Source organism: Excalfactoria chinensis, chromosome 1 (assembly GCF_039878825.1).
Source record: "Excalfactoria chinensis isolate bCotChi1 chromosome 1, bCotChi1.hap2, whole genome shotgun sequence".
Taxonomy (NCBI): domain Eukaryota; kingdom Metazoa; phylum Chordata; class Aves; order Galliformes; family Phasianidae; genus Excalfactoria; species Excalfactoria chinensis.
This window is the reverse complement of record NC_092825.1, coordinates 42435811-42453541: the sequence shown is the minus strand read 5'-3', so window position 1 is coordinate 42453541 and position 17731 is coordinate 42435811. Positions and strand designations below refer to the sequence as shown.

General features: G+C 49.6%; 1 protein-coding gene and 1 long non-coding RNA gene across 3 annotated transcripts; one reads left to right on the top strand and one right to left on the bottom strand.

Annotated features, from left to right (window-relative positions):
- Positions 1–306: 306 nt before the first annotated feature.
- On the top strand, positions 307–11873 carry LOC140258886 (uncharacterized). Of its 2 annotated transcripts, XR_011905316.1 has the most exons (4): positions 307–592; positions 7642–8108; positions 8502–8831; positions 9119–11873. It is a non-coding gene; the product is annotated as an uncharacterized lncRNA (long non-coding RNA). The 2 variants fall into 2 exon arrangements; XR_011905313.1 differs by lacking the exon at positions 307–592 and having other exon boundaries at positions 3602–8108.
- MRPL42 (mitochondrial ribosomal protein L42) lies at positions 9270–17066 on the bottom strand. The gene is made up of 6 exons (XM_072349588.1): positions 16641–17066; positions 15827–15988; positions 14590–14653; positions 14108–14192; positions 13125–13288; positions 9270–11943 (listed from the first exon to the last, which is right to left on the bottom strand). The coding sequence occupies exons 2-6, from the start codon at positions 15906–15908 to the stop codon at positions 11898–11900; spliced, it is 441 nt and encodes a 146-aa protein (XP_072205689.1). The 5' UTR covers positions 15909–15988; positions 16641–17066; the 3' UTR covers positions 9270–11897.
- Positions 17067–17731: the final 665 nt, after the last annotated feature.

Sequence of the window (17731 nt, the reverse complement as noted above, 5' to 3'; positions counted from 1 at the left end):
TGTCGAGGAACGCGCGGCCCCGCGGCGGGCGCTCGGGGTCGGCACTCACCCGGACTCGGCGGGACGGGGCCGCCCGCGGGCGGGGAGCGGCGCTCGCTCGGCTCCCGGCGGCGTCAGGGGGCCGGCGGCATGGCGGGGCGCGGCGGGGCGGGCGGTGCGGGCGCACGGCGGAGCGCGCTCCCTCCCGCAGCCGGACGGACACAGACAGAGAGGCGGGCGGCTACCGCCGCGTTAGGAGGAGGAGGAGGAAGGGGGGGGGGGAGGAGGAGGAGGAGGAGGAAGAGGAGGAGGATCGCGCTCCGGGGGAAGCACCCCCCGCCCGCCCCCTTCCCCGGGAGCGGGCAGGAGCGAGCGCTCCGCGCGCCTTTGATGAGGAGGCGCGGGCATCCTCCCCCCGCCCGGCTCCATACAAAGGCCGCTTTCCAGGAACTTTCCAGGAACCGCATCATGTGACAGGACCCGCTCCGAGCCGCACCGCTCCCCGGCCGCGCCGCTCCGCCGCACCGCCGCGCAGCCCCCTCCCCGCACGGGCCGCCGGCCCTCACCGCCCCTCGCGGACCGCGACGGAGCCGCGAGGCCGCCGCCGCCGCAGGTCGGTGCCCGCCGGGGAGGGAGAGGGGGGGGCGGGCGGCGGGAGCTCCGAGGCCGCGGCACCTGAGAGCGAGTGGGGGGGGCGCGGCCTCGGGGCAGGGAGCGACCGGAGAGGGGCGGGGGGGAGGGGCGGTGCGGGCGCGGTGCCGCGGAGCGGGCGCGGGGTGCGGAGGGGTCTGACGGGGAAACAAAGGGGAACAAAGCGACGGAGGCCGCGGCCGTGCCGGGCTCGTCCCTGGCGAAGGGTGGGGATCGCCCTCAAATTAACGGCGGAGTTGGGAAGGAGATATTTTTCGGGTCTCGGAGCGGAAGGAATCGCGGTTGCGTCGCGCCGTTCGGTTCGCTCTAGGCCGGTATCAGGCACGGCGAAATCAGCCCTAAAAATCATGTGTGGGGGGGAGGTGCGAAGGAGCCTTTGTCGGCGGAACGAGGCGCAGAGCGGCGCGGGGGGCCGCGGCCGGGACGGCCCCGTCGGTGCGCGGGGGCTCCGCTGCGCCCCGCCCGGGGGCCGCGCCGGGAACGGAGCTACGGCAGCACCGGGACCGGGGAGAGCCGCCCCGAGAGGTTCCGGAGTTTGAAACGCGGTTCTGCGGGGTGTGAGCGAGGCACGTTGGGGTTAATCGCTGTCCCTTTAAAATAAAACAATAATAAAAAATAAATAAAATAGCCGCAAGTGGCGCGTTTGGGAATTCACGCGATCGGTGTGAAAGAATAACGTTCGTTAAGCGAGGTGCTCGGCGTGGCTCCGCGTGTGTGCGGCGTGCGGGCGCTTCGCTCGTTGGGCTTTTCGGAAGGGCGGCCGTAAGCGCTGCCCGCGGAGCGTCGCTCCCCCGTCGCTCCCCCGGCTCGGCCGCGCTCCCAGCCGTGCCCCGGGGCTGGGCGAGAGGGGATGCGGGCAGCGGGAGGGGGGGCAGCCTCTGCAGAAGGAACACTTCTCCGTTTTTCTTCCTACAATGATTCCCCATACGCAGACACGGAGCTTTTGCTCACGCTATATTATTTGGCTACGAGCTTTATTTTGCAGCGATAACGTATTTTGCGACGGCACCTATTTTGCTGCGCTATCTCTATTATTTTAGCGCTGCAATCGGAGCTCTCCCCTTACCGTTCGGGAGCTCCCCGTGGGGCGGTGCATCCCGCCCGGAGCCAGGGCTGTGCCGTGCCGCTTTGCCGTACTTCCGTCCCCCCGCGTTATTTATCGGTGGCATTTTTATTATTAGGACCGCTTCTCGGCTCTCCCTTCGCTGCCCGCCGCCGCTCTCGGCCGCTCGGAGCCGTACGGGACCGCTCCCGGAGAGCGGAGGGGAGCGCCGTGATTCACGCTCCGGGGGTGGAACGGGAACGGCGGAATGCGACGAACGGGCGTTACTACCGGCTCCGGCCATTGTTACGGGAAAAGCTGCGATAAAATTCAAGGCGGGGGCTTTTCTCGACGGGGTCCCGTTCGACTTTTCGCTAGAAGTCAGTGTCGTTTAAAAGCGGCGCTGAAGGTTTGAGGCGGCGACGGGACCGCGGCGTTCCCTGTCGGAGCGGAGCGGTGCGGGGACGCTCGGTGGGACCCCCCGGGCGGGGCGGGGGTCCGGAGGGACCTCGGGCTCCGTTCCTCGCAGCCCCCCAACCCCCATCCCGCCTCGGGGTGAGGCTTCCGCACGGTCACAGGGAGGAAAAAACCATTCGGTGGTGGAAGAAAAGGTGATTAAATTAAATTACTTTGGGGATTACGGGCCACATGCGGTGTATTAAAGTGCTTTAAGCTACTTTGTAGCTTCTTTGGCATTAGGGCGTTTAATACGGGCTCGGTCGGTCTGCCCGAGTGTTTTGCCGGGTGAGAAAGAGTGAGGTGGGAGGGAGACGGGATGCGGAGAAAAAGGAGACGGGAGCAGCACGGAGAGCTCGGGCTCTGGGAGCTTTGCTTTGCTCCTGTAAACAAAATCCGGCTTTAATTTGCCATGCTATAAGCAATATATTTTTTCTAATCGGGGTCACTGATACGAAAGGAAAATGACCGTCTGTAGGCTGGGATCTGAAATGGGTAATGCCTCCCGGGCAGAGTGCTTTGTACGTTGCCGGTGGGGCTCGGGGACGGCCGCTGCCAGCGCCCGGCGTGCTGTGCCCGGCCGGGACGAGGGCACAAACGTCGGAGGTTTGATGCTGAGGGAGGAGAAAGCCGATTCCTTTCCCAGATCCTTTCCCCCATGCATGAGCAGTTCGGTCGGACAGTGCGTCGGCCGTAGGCAGATGTGTGAGATGGAGGTTCGGATCTGCAGGGAGAGAAGCAGAGTACGGAGCTCCTGGAGTCACGGAGCGTGGGTCACGCTTCTCACTTGGTTCTGGATGTACCCAGAGAGGAAGGGGGGGGGGGTTGGGAAGGGACGGGGGGACCGAGGGGGGGGGGGGAGGGAAAGAGACGAGGGGGTTCCTTGCTTATTTTTTCTCAAGGCAAATATCTCTTCCATTATCGAGGGAAGAGGCAGCAGTGCTTCTGCAGTGGTGCGAAGCGTGCCTGTTGCTAGAAATGCCTCTCACTTTGTTCCTGAAAAGTGTGCCAGATGCACTGGAGAGCTCGCACCGCTTTAATTATGTAATGCGACGGCGGGGGAGGGGGGGCGGAGGGGGAGGGGGGGGGTGCTCTGTCCCCGGTGCAGCCGATTTGACTAAATTTGCTGTGCTGTGCTGCAAGGGCTACGTGCTCGTTTGTCCCACTGGCAGAACAGAGGGGCCTCTCCTTGCTGCTGCATCCCTGCTCCCCGAAGATGCAGCTCAGAGAGCCCATTGCCCTCAGCGTGCCCTGTGCTCAGCTCAACCCGAGTTAGCCAAAGGGCTGGGGGCTTCACATCCCACGCTGAGGGATCAGCCTTGTGCTGCCAGGCTCATACCGACTGCAGCAGGAGCTCCCTGCTCTGCTACAGCCTGGCCCCAGGCACGGGGATGGGAGCACGGAACCCTCACTGAGAGCAAATGACAGTGAGTTAATGGGGTAAACCCCGTGGGCAGGGGCTGGGGAACTTCCCACCCTGCAGTCAGGTCTGCTTCTGTTACAAAGAGTTCCTAAAAAGTAATAAACAGAGCAGAGAGCAAACGAGCGTTTCCCTAAATGGGACCACGCTGCTCTTCCCAGCTGCCCGAGGAACAGAATGTTTTGATGAAATCGATGATGATGTACAGCAAACAATTTTACTCTCAACCAGCTGCCACCTTCTTTCCTGCCGTGTCGATCTCTTCAGGCACAAACACTTTCTCTTCCTTAGGAATCCATGTTTGCTCGAGGAGAATCGTCAAAAAAACTCGGTGAATAATTTCTATGAATCAGCGCTGTCCTAAGAGAAAGCAGCGCTCCTAATCAGAAAGCAAACTGGAGGCAGCTCTGGGAGGGCTGCAGTGCTGCCCTGCTTGTTTCCCCTCCAAGGGCCGGACGGTCCCCCTGCCCTCTCCGTACACACAGCACATGGCAGGCACAGAGCTCGGCCCCTGGGATGGGGTATGAGGACCCTTTGCCCTCTCCCTGTGTGCTCTCTCCTCTGTAGAAGCTGCTGGTGGCACACAGAGGCCTCTGCCGCACCGAGTGAGGTTCACACAGTCTCGGGAGCTTTAATTAGAACCATGCTGCACGCAGTGCTTTCATAGCTTCTCCAATTTATTATTGATGATTTAAAGCAAAGACAAAACAACGGGAAAATATGTCGGCTTTGCTTGTTAAGGAAAAACGGCGTGTGGTGGTACGGGGCAATAAACATCACAAAGAAATACATAAGGGAATGTCCATGGCACGGCAGTGCCCACCTGGCTCTGTGCGGGGCTGCATTGTGAGCAGAGCCCCATCTGCTGGGTCGCTGCCGTCACACGGAAGTGCCATGTGCCTGGCTGGGATGGGGAAAACACCGCACCCAGGTACGGGCAGGTTCACGAGCAGATACTGGTGCTCTGACAACGTTTTCTTCCCAGTTTAGTCCTCCCTTTCATCAGCACGGCAGAAAGAGAGACTGCTGCAAGCCTCGCATTGACAGCGGTCATTTAAACTGCTGCTGGGACAGGGGGACAGACTGTAGCATTCAGGCTGTAGCGCACGGCGCCGTGGCTGTGCAGTTTGTTCAGCCTGTTTCGTGGCTCAGAGGTGTGCCCCCCCAGCCGCACACCGCCTGCTCCGCTGGGCACAGTTGCTCTCTTTGAAGTTCGGGTGCTCGTCGGCACGCGCGTCTCCGGCTTTGCTTCCTAAAGCCCACCGAGATAGAGGCTGGGAGCGCAGTGCGGTGCTGCGTTCTCCTCCCGGCCGCTGCCAGGAACAACACGGCCGCTCTGAACGAGGAGCCTCTGAACCGGACGGTGCCTGCGCTGTGAGGGGCAGCCCGCGCCGTGCGGCTGCCTTCCCCCAGCGGGCAGGCGGCTCTCCAGGGTGCTCCGTGCGTTATTACAGCGCCTTGGTTGGAAGGGCAGCCCTGAAACTAAGAGGGAAAATTAGAATAGGTGCAGCCGTGGCTGTCTCTGATGGACGGGGATCGGAGCGCAAAGTGAAACGGGCATGCAGCAGAAACTGGGTTACGTGGCTCTGAGTAAATGCTCTCCCGTCGGAGCAGGATTTGTTTTACATCACTGCTCTAGTTCTCGTCCTGAGGATGTTTAACTCACCCGGAGCTGTTTGGCCTCCAGGATGGATTCCTACAATTACGTGTTTATGATTGCAAGAGCTGCCACGGGAAGCAGCAGGAGGAGATCATTTCGGGAGTGCTGGGAGGCACGGAGGGAGCTGGAGAGCCTTCTCCTGGGCTTCAGCCACTGCTACACTTTGGAGGGAGGCTGCGACGCACTTCGGGCCTGACGTGCTGCTGCATTTAGCAGCTTGAATAACAAGGCATCAGATGGGTGTTACTGCATCGCCGTGACTTTAAACTTCATCCACGTAGTGACAACATGCAGGCTGGGGCTGTGCGCAGTGCTCACCTCAGACACGTTTTCAGACCGCTCACAGCAGGCAGTGAACACGGCCTGCCTCGAGGCCCCATGGCTGTGGGCCTGCAGGGCTGGGCACGGCCTCCCACAGCCCCACATGCTGCACAACCTCAGTGACCTGCCCAGCGCCTGCCTGCTGCCCCAAGGATGCTCAGAGCACCTCTGCGGTGCGGAGCCTGGGGGCTCCCAACTATGGGAGCTCTGGCTGGAACCATCCACGTCCGAGGCCGGACCGCGGGCATCTATCTCAGCCATCTGCCTGCAGCCCCACGCCAGATGTGGCTCGAAGTCCTCAGATGCCCTCTGCTGCCATGGACCAGAATTAACAGATGGCTCCATGTAACTGGGTTTAGATTTACTGAAGTTTGCTATTATCTCCGCTTTTGTAAATGGATGGGGGAGGGGCAATAATATCTGGGATTATTACAAAACAGGCAGAGCTTTATAAAAAGTGTTAAGCCTGGGGCTGGGTCCCTTCTGACTGTGAATGCCATTGTCCCATATTTCAAAACGTTAACACTATTTTTAGCTTTCTCTTCAGAGCTCCCTCCCCTGATAGCTTATCCCTCTGGGTATGAGTTTGGCCCAGCGAGCTGCCCAGGGCACGGCACACTTTGCCCCAGCATTTCGGGCCCCACTGTGTCTGATGGAACCAACTCTGCTGCTGTAGCCGGGCTCTGCTCAGGCACCGAGGGACACATTCAGCTGTCTGGTCCCTCTGCATCACACAGGCAGGTACGCAGAGGTCTGTGTCTGAAGTGGGACAGGTGGCACCTATATCCCACACATGTGCCTGTGGCAGGGCAGGTCTTTGTGCAGGGATACACACAGCAGCCCTGGAACACAACAGATCCTGGATAAGATCCCTTGGCAAGCTCCGAGAACTGAGCAGCTTTGCCGTGCCTGAGCTTTCGCTGGGCCTGAGCTTTTGCTGTTTCTTACAGCAGCTCCTATGAGGAAAAGCCAACCGAGCCTCTGCACCTGAGCTCCTAGCCTGGTTCCTAGTGGTGGGGGCCAAGGTGGGCTGTGTCCCCTCTCTGTACAGCCCCAAAGTCACCTCATGTCCTGGGGCCATAAGGATGGGATAGGATGGGCTTTCTCAGCCATCATCCACTTTTAGCCACACAGTTCTATGCTGCTTGCATTGTTCTAAAGCTTGCTTTCTTTTTTTCTTTTTAATTTCTCTTCTAGCACCTAATGCTGAATTTACAGAAGTTTGTGGCAAAATCAGGTTGTGAATGGGGGCTTTGTTCTGCAAGACTATTTCTGAAGACTCCTGGCTCTCTGTCCGCCTTTGTGTACAAGGCCGACACTCGGGCCCATCCACCCGCACTGTGCCCAGCAGCACGCCCGCTCCTTCCAGCTGCCCTCTTGCAGGGACGCATGCAGCTCTCCCATGGGTGGGCTGTATCCCATCACCGTGGCAAACCTGTGGAGCTGTGATGGTTTATCAGACCTGACAGCGTGGTTCATTGCGTGTATTTTTTCTAAATCCATATTTTTCACCCCCTTTTTTTTTTCCTGTAGTGGCAAGGTTTTTTTTTTCTATCCATCTGGGAGCAGAATCCTGCGCTCGGCGTATGTAAATAACAGCTGTTTCCACTCAATTGCATTGATGTACTTAACACTTCAAACTAGATTACTTTCTAGAAGTTTCACAATCTAGTCACCATCCCTGCTTAGACAGAGGTACCGGGGGGAGGTTAATGAAACCCCTCTGGACTGGCTGACACAAGTATACAGCTGCAGCTCTGGAATCCCTGCATGGGATGGAGTGCTGATGCTGACGGCCGTGCTCCAATGCACTGTGGAGGCAGCTTCACTCCTGAGGCACCCTCAGCTCTGGCTTCTGGGGTTGCTGAGGGGGGAACAGGGTGCCAGGTGAGGAGAGGAGCTGTGCTGAAGCCTCATTACTTCCCCAAATGCCTCAACCTGAGCTATTTCATTAGACTTTTGGATCCTCCGAAGGCTGAGGATTACAGAACGTTGATATTTAGTTACCCTTTATTCACTCCATTTACTCTGATGCAGGCCGCTGAAAGAGTTGCTTGTTCCTAAATCCAGGCTGCTTTTTATGCTGCTGTATTTTTTGTTTTGCTTATCCAGAAGAAAAATACTCCGATGTTTACTGCCGTCTCAACTGGAACACCTGTAAACTGGGCAGGACCACGCTGAGGACTCAAGCTGTGCAGAGAGAGCAGTAACGGTGTGCAAGCTGTTGCTCTCACACATCCATCCCGACGTGCCTGTGCCAGAGAGTTTATAGGAGGAGCAAAGAGGACCTGAGCTCGGGTTGTCTGTGAGAACAGCCACCTGCTCCCACACTGCATGTCAGTAGTTCTGGATAAGAACATTCCTGATGTCAGGAGGACTGGCTTACAGCCGTGCCAACATGGTTCCCCCTAGCGCTCCTCCTGCTTCCCCACCCCTCAGTGCTCCCTGGACTCTGTGGTACCCTGTGGGTCCAACGTGAAATGATGCCTTTTTGTGTTTCTTTCTGTACTGAGCACCTGAAATGAGGTGAAACCACTCTGCAGCCTCCAAGAATGATGCTTCCTTATTGTGAGTGTGAGGTACGTGTGTGTTCTGGAGCGTGGTAATGTCTGAGTGTGTGCAGCCATCTTGGGTTGCTCTGGGTAGAGACACAGCAAGGCCTGGCCTCAGGAGCGGGCCCTTCACTGCTAGGGGGAACCGGCTGGGAGAAGCCAGGAGAGGGGCTGAGGGGAACGTGGTGAAGCAGCGTGGGTGCTTTTAGTATCGGAGAGCTGATTAAACAAAAGGAGGTGAGAGATTAAAATCCTGTACCCAGTTACTAAGCGTGTGCATTACTGCATACAGAGAGAACAAAAACCAGGAAGTTAGAAAGCCGTTGCAGGGAAGGCAAAACACATTGCTTCATTCGCTCAGCAAGAGAAAACTGCTTAGCCTTTAAAATATTGTGCTGACTTTCTCATCTCTTCATTCAGGACTTCTGCATGTGGACTACGTGCTGCTGAAGGTTAGCAGGAACAGCAAAAAAAGCAGCTTTCACCTTTAAGCAGAGCACTTCTGTGTTTTTCTCTCTGCCCTCAAACTGTTGCCCAACCCTCCCAACTCAACTGACTAAAAACTAATTCCCAAACACAAGAAAACTACCTCTATTTGCTGTGATAAAGGCAGCTGAATCTCCACCGCCCTTCGAAGAGGAGAGAGAAGCACCTCCAGAAAGCAATGCATGGCTTATTCCAGGCATCAGTTTTTTAATGGGATTTACTGCCCCGTTGAGGTACTTTGTATGCATGCCTACTGACTATAAGGTGAGTCTATGACAGTTAACGTGGGTTTAGATGTCTAATTAGTAGTTGCCTCAATGTTAAGAAGCAAGTCTCGCTCTTATACATTGTAGGTACACAACAAGTTTGAACTTCATTCTAGTTATTCTATTTTAGAAAAATAATAATAATAATAATTCTTACTAAGTGGGCTCCGAGTCAATTTATTCTACGGTAGTATTAAGTGAAACACACATCCTCTGTGACAGAAGAGGAATGCAGCCTGCACAGACTGTGTCTGCTTGATCATATAACCTTGTACTGTTTTTCAGCATGGAACGAGCATGTGGGTAACTGTAACAACACACCATGAAAACTGGAATAACCGAGAAGGGCAGCATCGACATCAAGCATAAACTATTATTGTGATACATTATAGAGCTGCAGCAGAGATGTCGTGGTGACGCAGTACAATTCAGAGACGTCAGGTGAAATCCAGGCCTTCCCAACAGCCAGCTTTTCCATGGGGCTGAATGGCGGCACAGGGGTTGGGGGGATGGGGCGGGGAACCACTCCCTCCATTCTTGTCTGGAGGAACTGGAGCATACAGACATGAAACTCGTCAGATGGGCACATTTGGCAGTGCCGTACTATTGACTCAATTTGTCAAAGCCACAAGGGTTGGGTGGGTTGGTTTTTTCCTTGTTTAATAAGCGTGAAGAAAGATACATCTCTGATACGTTCGAAAAGTCAAATAGTTCAATGCAAACAAGAATGTGCTAGAAAAGAACCTTTGACCTTCTGAATCCAAGCACTTTTAGACCTCCAGGAAATATCTTATTCTTCAGTACTTGCAGATTTAATTAAATAACAGCTGGTGCATGTCTCTCATAGCGTTAAGTCCCACGATTCAGCTAGATGATCTCTGGCTTCGGACAAATCCAGGAGTCACTGTGCAAGATTGCCTCCCGGTGGTGGTACCACGAACCTGCAGAATTCGCGCACAGAAAAGGCGAAAAACCCGTTTAAGAAGAACGTTTCCTTGTTGAATTCAGGTCTGGGTAGAGTAAGTGAAACATTGCAGTGCGATTTTAACAGCCTGAATCGAGGACAAACCTTTTGACATGTGACTGAAGCAGAGCTTTCTAGTGGAACAGCATACTAACAAGGAAAGCTCCAAGAGACTTTAAGTACATTAAAATCAGTTAAAAATCAGTAAGACGTACCCAATTGCACACTATCTGCAGCAGAGCCTCCCAAAACCTGGAACATTAACTATGAAGCACAAGGCAAATGGCCAAGTGCCCTAACAAAAACACTACAGCAGGTTTCCCATTCCACCAATTCCATTTGTAACTCACATTGTCAGTCAAGAAGTTGGCACAAGAAACAAAAGGCAACAGAAAGTCCCAAACTACCTTTCAAACTGATTGCTCTTTTAGGTAAAAGCAGAGAAAGACTAAAGCAGATGGATTTCCAATTCCAAGTCTTCAAGTAAAGAGAAACACACAGTTAAAGCCAGCTTTATGTAGCTGTTCGAGACGATGAAAACCAGGAGGACAACTTGAAATTACTGTGGGAATAGGAGTTTAGTTGGGTCACGCTTCAGATGACCCAGACGAAAGATTTAGTGTAAGAAAACAGAAATATTGGCAGCACAGTGCAGGGAAAGATTTTTAAACACCCATTTCATGGATGAACGTAACAACAAATTGGCAGAGGGTACACGCAGTGAGCGCGTTTCAGACTCGCTCAGTTCCCAGTAACTGCTCAGAAGAGGAAGTACTTAAAATCAGATAGCAGTCCCACACGGAACAGATTTCTAGTCCTCCAGATACCCAAGGAGTGCTCAAAAGCACTGTGGGAAAAGGTGGGAAATGTAGCAGCATTTCTGCAGTGACTGCGGATGATTAACTGGCAAGTTTGGCAGGTAAGAACAGACAAATGTAGTCATACTGTGATAACAAAAGGCTGCTGCGAAGGAAAACAACAGCACTGTGCAGGCATAAGCAGGAGTGTGGAGGGATAAATACTTGAGAGCTGAACACAGGCAGGCAAAACGACACTAGATGAATGCAAGAAATAAATACCTTCCTGTCTTATCCCAACTGCCTTGGGAAGGAAGTACAATCAAAACGTGTGGCATTTGGGATTTTTTCCCCACCATTATTTCTTTAGGTGTGCAAAGACAGCAGTGATGTTACTGGATCTCCACGGAGGCACAACGTCACAAGCCGACACTTTCTATCTGAAGGCTGATGCCTAAAACTGTAGACTGGAGTAAAGAATCTGATGTTTCTGAGAAAAACGGTAGGTGACAATATTTGATTAGCAGAAACATTCAAGCACTGCAAGGTGCTAAAGCTATGAAGCACATTCAAACCGCGTTTCTTGATCTTAAAGCATTTGAAGGACCAGTCCTTCCCTCTTCTGGAAAGAGCAGGTATCTTCACTGAATGATTGCTAGGCTAAAGCAAAGAACTATTCCTCCCCTGAGCTGCATGTGTGTAGTTTATATACGAACATACACAGCATCCTCATTGAACAACAGTTATAATGAATTTAGAACTAAAAACAACACAAACGTGCACAGATATCTCAAATATTTGGGAATACCAAATGATTGAAGGGCAAGCGATGCCCTGGAAGCTGAAGTTTAACCAAGTTGCCCAGCTTTCAGTATAAGAAAAGAGCCTTAAATTCTTTAAACCTCTGTATTCAAAGCTTATCTGCATTTCAAGTATTAGATTTCTAAAATAAGAAACCACAGCAGGTCCAGTCCTAGAATTCCCACTCTGCAATACTGCTTCTATGCATTCACTTTACCATAAGCCTCTGACCTAGTTTAATCAGAGCACTCCATCATCTGTTACATCCGGATCAAAGACCGGCACATTCTCTGACCCTACGTGCACAGTATTCTTCGGAGCCCTTCTGTCATCAGTGCACTTTTGTTGGTTTTATTTTATCTATTAACTGAAACGGGAAAAATCGGGTTTGGTTAAGCAAGGTTTTGTTAAAACACACATGTAGAACTGATAAATAGTTCTTTACTTTTTATTTCAAATAAAGATCGATTACAACATGCTCATGAGCAAGAAGTCATCTTAATTATCTGTCCTTGGGAGGATTAGGATTCTTCCGTCTTCTATGATACCTAGAAGATAAAAAGAAAGCTGCTGTGAATGCAAGTTTTGGAAAAAGCTTTGATTTTCCTGACCTTCTTCCCTCCAGAAGCAGTTTGGAGGTTACCCAAGTAAGCAAAATATAATACACACAAGCATAAACCATGACCATTCATCAGATGTTATCTCTGTTGTTCACAAAGTTATGTAACACTACTCATTTCTGCCGCTACATCTGCTACAAGCACGCAATAATCCATTCAGCTGTAGAACTGATTAGATACATAGGCTGTTGTTTACTCTTTGTGTGGGGTTAATTTTATTATATAGTCAGGGCTTCCTCTGACCAAAATGATTGCTAGAGAACAATCAGGGCTACAAGGACAAGTTATGTCAGACTGTACTTTAAATAGTGTAATTTTCTACAGACAAATAATTAAAAATATATCTTCTCAACAGAGGAAGAGAAATTGCATCCCTACTTTCTTAATTAGCCACCCTTCAGCAAGGCAGATACAGTGCGATCCTCGTTAAGTGACAACTACCCTCTGGCCATAGGGAGCTCTACCATTTCATTTTCTTCACTTGTTCTCAAAACATAACAATTATAAAGGTTGGCTGCGTATCAAGTTTCCATAGCTATAAAATTAGCGATTACCCTAAAATGTAATAACACAGACTGGAGAGGAGCTGCACAAACCAAAATGCTATTTGCTTCCAGCGCTGTACCTGAACACACAGAGTTTCACTTTAAGCCCCGTCACGTTTGTATCCCTTCTCCTGAAGTACACCAAGGTACACTTGTCATCATTTCAAATGAAAAACTTCTACTGGTTTTAAGGTCTGACGATTATATGGTTGCATATAATTCATATAATACATTCAAGCTGTATTTGGCTACGTCCATAGAGAGTGTGATTTCACTGCTGCAATCTTAGGAAATCACCTGGACCAGCAGCTAATGACACAGTATGAGAAACTTCTACTCGGTGGTATTTTACCAACCAAGTTGCAAAGGTTATGGAAGGGGCAGAACTTCAAAGAAATAAAATAATACACAGTCTTCCATTTTCATGACACTGCATTTAAAATTGCATGCAGCAGCCCACGTGCTAAGAGTGTTTCATCGGATGAGTTTGGATAAATTATAATCATTCTTTGTTTCTCTTTATGCCCCAAAGGAATAAACGCTGGAAAAAAAAAGGGAACTTACTGTCCCACAGGGTACCAGCGATGCTTTGTAGTGTAAAACATTTTGCTGAGCTCTTCAATGATAAGACCTCTATCATTCTTTAGCTTTTCTTCATTCAACCTGGATTTCATAACTTGATCGAGAGTTTCTTCTTTGTTATTCAGTGGATCCGGCCGCGGCACAGGCTATAAAAACAGTAATGTAAATATTTGCTTTCCTCCACTTGGAGGAAAAACAAGAAGTCAAGCTGCATTGATAGCATTACTATTTACTCTTTAAGGCTGAAAAAAAAGAGCTAAAAAGAGAAATCATCATAAAAGGCTCCCTCCCTTCTCAACCGAAACCACCTCACTGTGGGGAGGACTTCTAGAGACATCTCATTACCCCAGGTGCTACAGTTGATTACTGTGTCCCACTGTCATTACTACTGCTGAGCTCTCATCCTTACAATTCACTGGCTGAATCATAAGCATCAATTTACTAACACAAAATGCTCATATTGCTATTTATGCATTTATTCATACTGATGATCACCATTTAATCATATTATGTTTTTATTGAAAGTTTTCCTGCGGAGTTTATGAACTCACGGAGTTGAATAGCATTTAAAGCTTGAGTTTAGAGAGTTCTTCATGTCCCCTGTGCTGCCACATCTGAACACAGTAGGACATATGAGCTATTGCCTGGATTTCAAACATCTTCTCTGAGGAGCATGCTTTTAAACAAACACTACCTTTCTCGGTAGTGCACAACTATTTGAGTACCTTGTTTAATTCATTTTGAGCAATGCTGTAATAACTTGAGCACTTATTTGTCTGTAGCTTTCTCTCACTTCAGCTAAAAGTCCTCCTTACAGCAGCTCATCACTCACTTCACAGATACGCTGCACATATAATGAATAGTACCTCAGTATTTCAAATTGCAAGAAAAGCAAACTGTTGTCCTACAGACTCAGAACTGCTTATGCTTTTACACGACTAAGCAATGTGTGCAGTTGGACATACTTTTGTGTGCTCGTACGGAATCTCAAGTGAAGGGTGGTAGCAGACAATTGTCTTCGAATCCGATGTCAAGGCAAGTTCCACTTTGCTATCAAAATAAGAAGTGACATCCTTACAATCCCTTACAATTTTCAGAAAGGCTGAGCAGCCCAATTCTACCCCCCCCCCCCCCCCCAAAAAAAAAACATGATTCCACCCTCTATTTATCAATTCTTCTAAAATCTCTAAAATTAAAACTTGAACAATAAAAAAAACTTGAACAAATAAGGCTCACAAGTCCTTGACCTGAACTTCTTTCTTCCCCCCATCTATTTCACGTTTCTTTCTTCTATTAGCTTCGCAATCATACTGATTGGAAACAGTGCTTCACTTTAAATTGTTATACACCTATATCTAAAAGTGGCAGAAGGTGTGTTTGATACCATCAGATGACAACTTGATGGCAGAGCCAGTAGCCTGCAAATACACAAAGCACGTCAACGTACCAGTTGTAGTCTTCAGGAAGCGCTGAGTACGTTGATTTATGACAAGCATGACATACGGCTCCAACTGCACAGAAAAAAATACAAACAAATATAAAATACTGCCTAAATAGAAGCTTACTTTATCATGGAGATTTCTAGTGCTATCAAAAATGCAGTATTCATGTAGCTCTGTCCTACATTTGTATTTCCATCGTACTGTATTCCTAAGAAAAATACAGTATGAACAAAACACAGATGTCACTGTTATATCTTTCCAAATGCATTAGCAAAATCATATAGTATTGAAAGGGCAAAGAACATTATTGTGTGATTTACAGGGAAGATTATCTGATTTTTTCTTTAATTCATGGTAACATTCACTGTTAAAATGAGTTTGTACTTTGCTGAGGAGTGGTATATATGCTATACAAAAATACAATGCTGCTCTAACACCAGAGAATTCAACTCCTTCCACAGGTTCCTGTTACTCCAAGGAAAGCAATCACAAGAATCACAAGCAGTAAAGGCCACCAGCATGAGATCTATTGTAGATTTTAAAACTGTACCGTTATCTTTTGATTAGCACCACCACGCTTGAGCTTTCCCAAATAAGCTCATCTTTACTTATAAAGATGTCCAATTCTGGTAAGATATCAGTGCAAACTGTTTGCATTTCTTCCTTCTCTGTGTCTACTAACCTCCAAAATTTAACACGTCCATTTTATTTTCTCAGTTCCCATTTTTTCCACTTCCTCTCTCCATCACTCTAATGACGATCTAAAGCATAGCCAAAAACTTACTAACACTGCCTGTTTTCACTTTCTGCTTATGATTTTTATAACGCGTATGATTTTACCGTAGCATTTTCTCAGCACTGTTTGTAAGTCTGAAAAATTAAATATTAAATCTCCGAGTACAACTTCACTAATGGTTTGGAGAGGTGTTATTTTACAAGCTGCATAAATCAGAGGAGTGCCGTGTGGGCTCTGGGAGAAGCAAATCAAAACACCCTTTAATAATTATACAGAGGAAACAATGTCAGACTTGATTCCATTCAAACAATAATTCACCTCCATGTTTCTACTGATGTGAGTTGGAACTAGATGACCTTTAAAGCCCCTTTCAATGATGTGAGTTGGAACTAGATGACCTTTAAAGCCCCTTTCAACCTGAGCCCTTCTATGATTCTACAGAGCATAAGAAAGAAGCTCACAAAGAATAAATGTTAATACAGGATTTCAGTTCCATCATCACTTACTTCGTAGCGGGACTTGCTGATAGGCAGCTACTGAACGCATCCAGAGACAGCTGGGCCACACAGCCCTAAGTGATGTTGCCATGCTGACAGCAGATGGGAAACTATTCCTGGACAAGACGGAAGTGAAATGGACGTGGTATCTTTTCGGTTCCAGAACACCCTCTGAAAGAGACCAGTTTCATAACTGTTTGGGTACAGAGATAAGACAATTTAGTTTCCTATCTTAAGAACAAATAGAATTTGTTCGGTACACTACTTGCTGTCAGCTTTTGGTAAGTCTTTATGATTTAAGATAAAGGCATCTGTCTCCTGAATAGTCAAATATGGAACAAAACCTTATTTAGAAAGAAGTTCTCTCTTAAGTTGCTTCATGAACAACCTCAATCACTCCAGGAAAACAACTTTCCAAGCTTGGCTCCTCCCTCAGCTCAATTTTGCTGATACACGTGCACCACTTCTGTATCCTTCCTTCTGCAAGCTCCATTCCTGATGCTTGATTTTCCTCTCATGACATACACGAGCCTGCTCCAAAAGTAATGCCTCCTATTTTATTATGTCAGCCCACAACATCAGCACCGCTGCCGCCCGGCTCCACGCGCCGCTCGCGCCCCCCTCGGGCCGCTGCCGGGGAAGCGCCGTGACACCGCTTAGAGGAGCCCCCGCACAGACAGGGACAACGAGCCGACTAGAAGAACGTCTCTATACGTACGTACTTAAATAGAGAAAGCATTGATCTGAAAGAAAATCGGTCCCTAATCCATCACGGCAAGCGAGAGTAGCCGTGATAAAAGCCGACCTGCAGAGCACTACGTACCAGCCGGGCACTTTAATCCCTCAGTACGCAAACCCAACCTCCGAGACGGACACTGCGCCGATACGAACCCCCTCCGACTACAGAAGAGAACACAGAGCGCTTCCGCTTCCGGCCTTTTCCGCTTCCGGAGCCCTTCTGTTTCCGGTGTACTTCTGCTTCCGGTGCGCGCGAGGCTCGTCGGGAGGTGCAGTCCGGTTGCTCCTCTGGTCCTTCCTGGTCCCTTCGGCTTGTTTCGTCCTTCCTGGGCTCTGACCGCGGTGTAGAAGTTCCATGCAGCCACTCGTGGAAGCCGTTCAGCTTCAGCAGCATCTCACATTGTCTTGCAGTTACAGAGCAGGTGGCGACTGAGATGCAACCTAGAAGAAAGCCACTGAGCAGAAGCAACTCAGCTCAATGTATCTCCCGTGGCAGCTTGTTGTTCCTACAAGGAAGCTGCTGTGCCGGGATGAGGTCAGCCTCTGGGGCTGGGTACAGCCAGGAGAGTGGTTGTACTGACAGAGAAAATACGCTGAGGATTTTAAACTCAAGGATGGTGTTGACAACAATAAATGATTATAAACTGCCCGAAACAAATGGGATCTGGAAATGAAAAGAATTTAAAACCTTTAATTTAAGAAATGTAAGAAATAACTTCTGGAAAATCTTACCTGTAGGTGTAGTGGAGACAAAGTGATTTACTTCAAACTGCATCTTGCCAAGTTTACAAGCAGGTTGTGACCAAGAGACAAGTTCTGAGGATCCTTACTAGGATTTTGCAGGTGGTGCAGTCTGTCTGGCGTGCCCCCACAGCTGGTTAATTCCACCCATCATTTAGAAGTACATCACTTCTTACAGCAACAAAGCTGTCACTTCCTGCCACCTTCATCTGACTGGCAGACTGTCCCATTTCAGCAAACATCGACTCAGATTTAGCTAGCCAAGTTACGCTTGCCTTTATCCTGAACTGCATCAATGTGATACAGCAGTAAGAAAATGCACCCTACTGGTACAAGTGCTGCTCTGCTACACAGAAAGGCTCGAATCCCGGGAGTTGGACTCGATGATCTCTAAGGTCCCTTCCAACTTGCATGATACTGTGATACTGTGATACT

Bases quoted from the DNA above. Each gene is read 5' to 3' on its own strand.
- MRPL42 (XM_072349588.1), bottom strand. From the start codon at position 15,908: ATGGCAACATCACTTAGGGCTGTGTGGCCCAGCTGTCTCTGGATGCGT. The intron at 14,654-15,826 runs GTAAGTGATGAT...TTTTCTGTGCAG, and splicing joins TCAGCAAGTCCCGCTACGAA to TTGGAGCCGTATGTCATGCT. The intron at 11,944-13,124 runs GTAAGTTCCCTT...TTTATCTTCTAG, and splicing joins CGCTGGTACCCTGTGGGACA to GTATCATAGAAGACGGAAGA.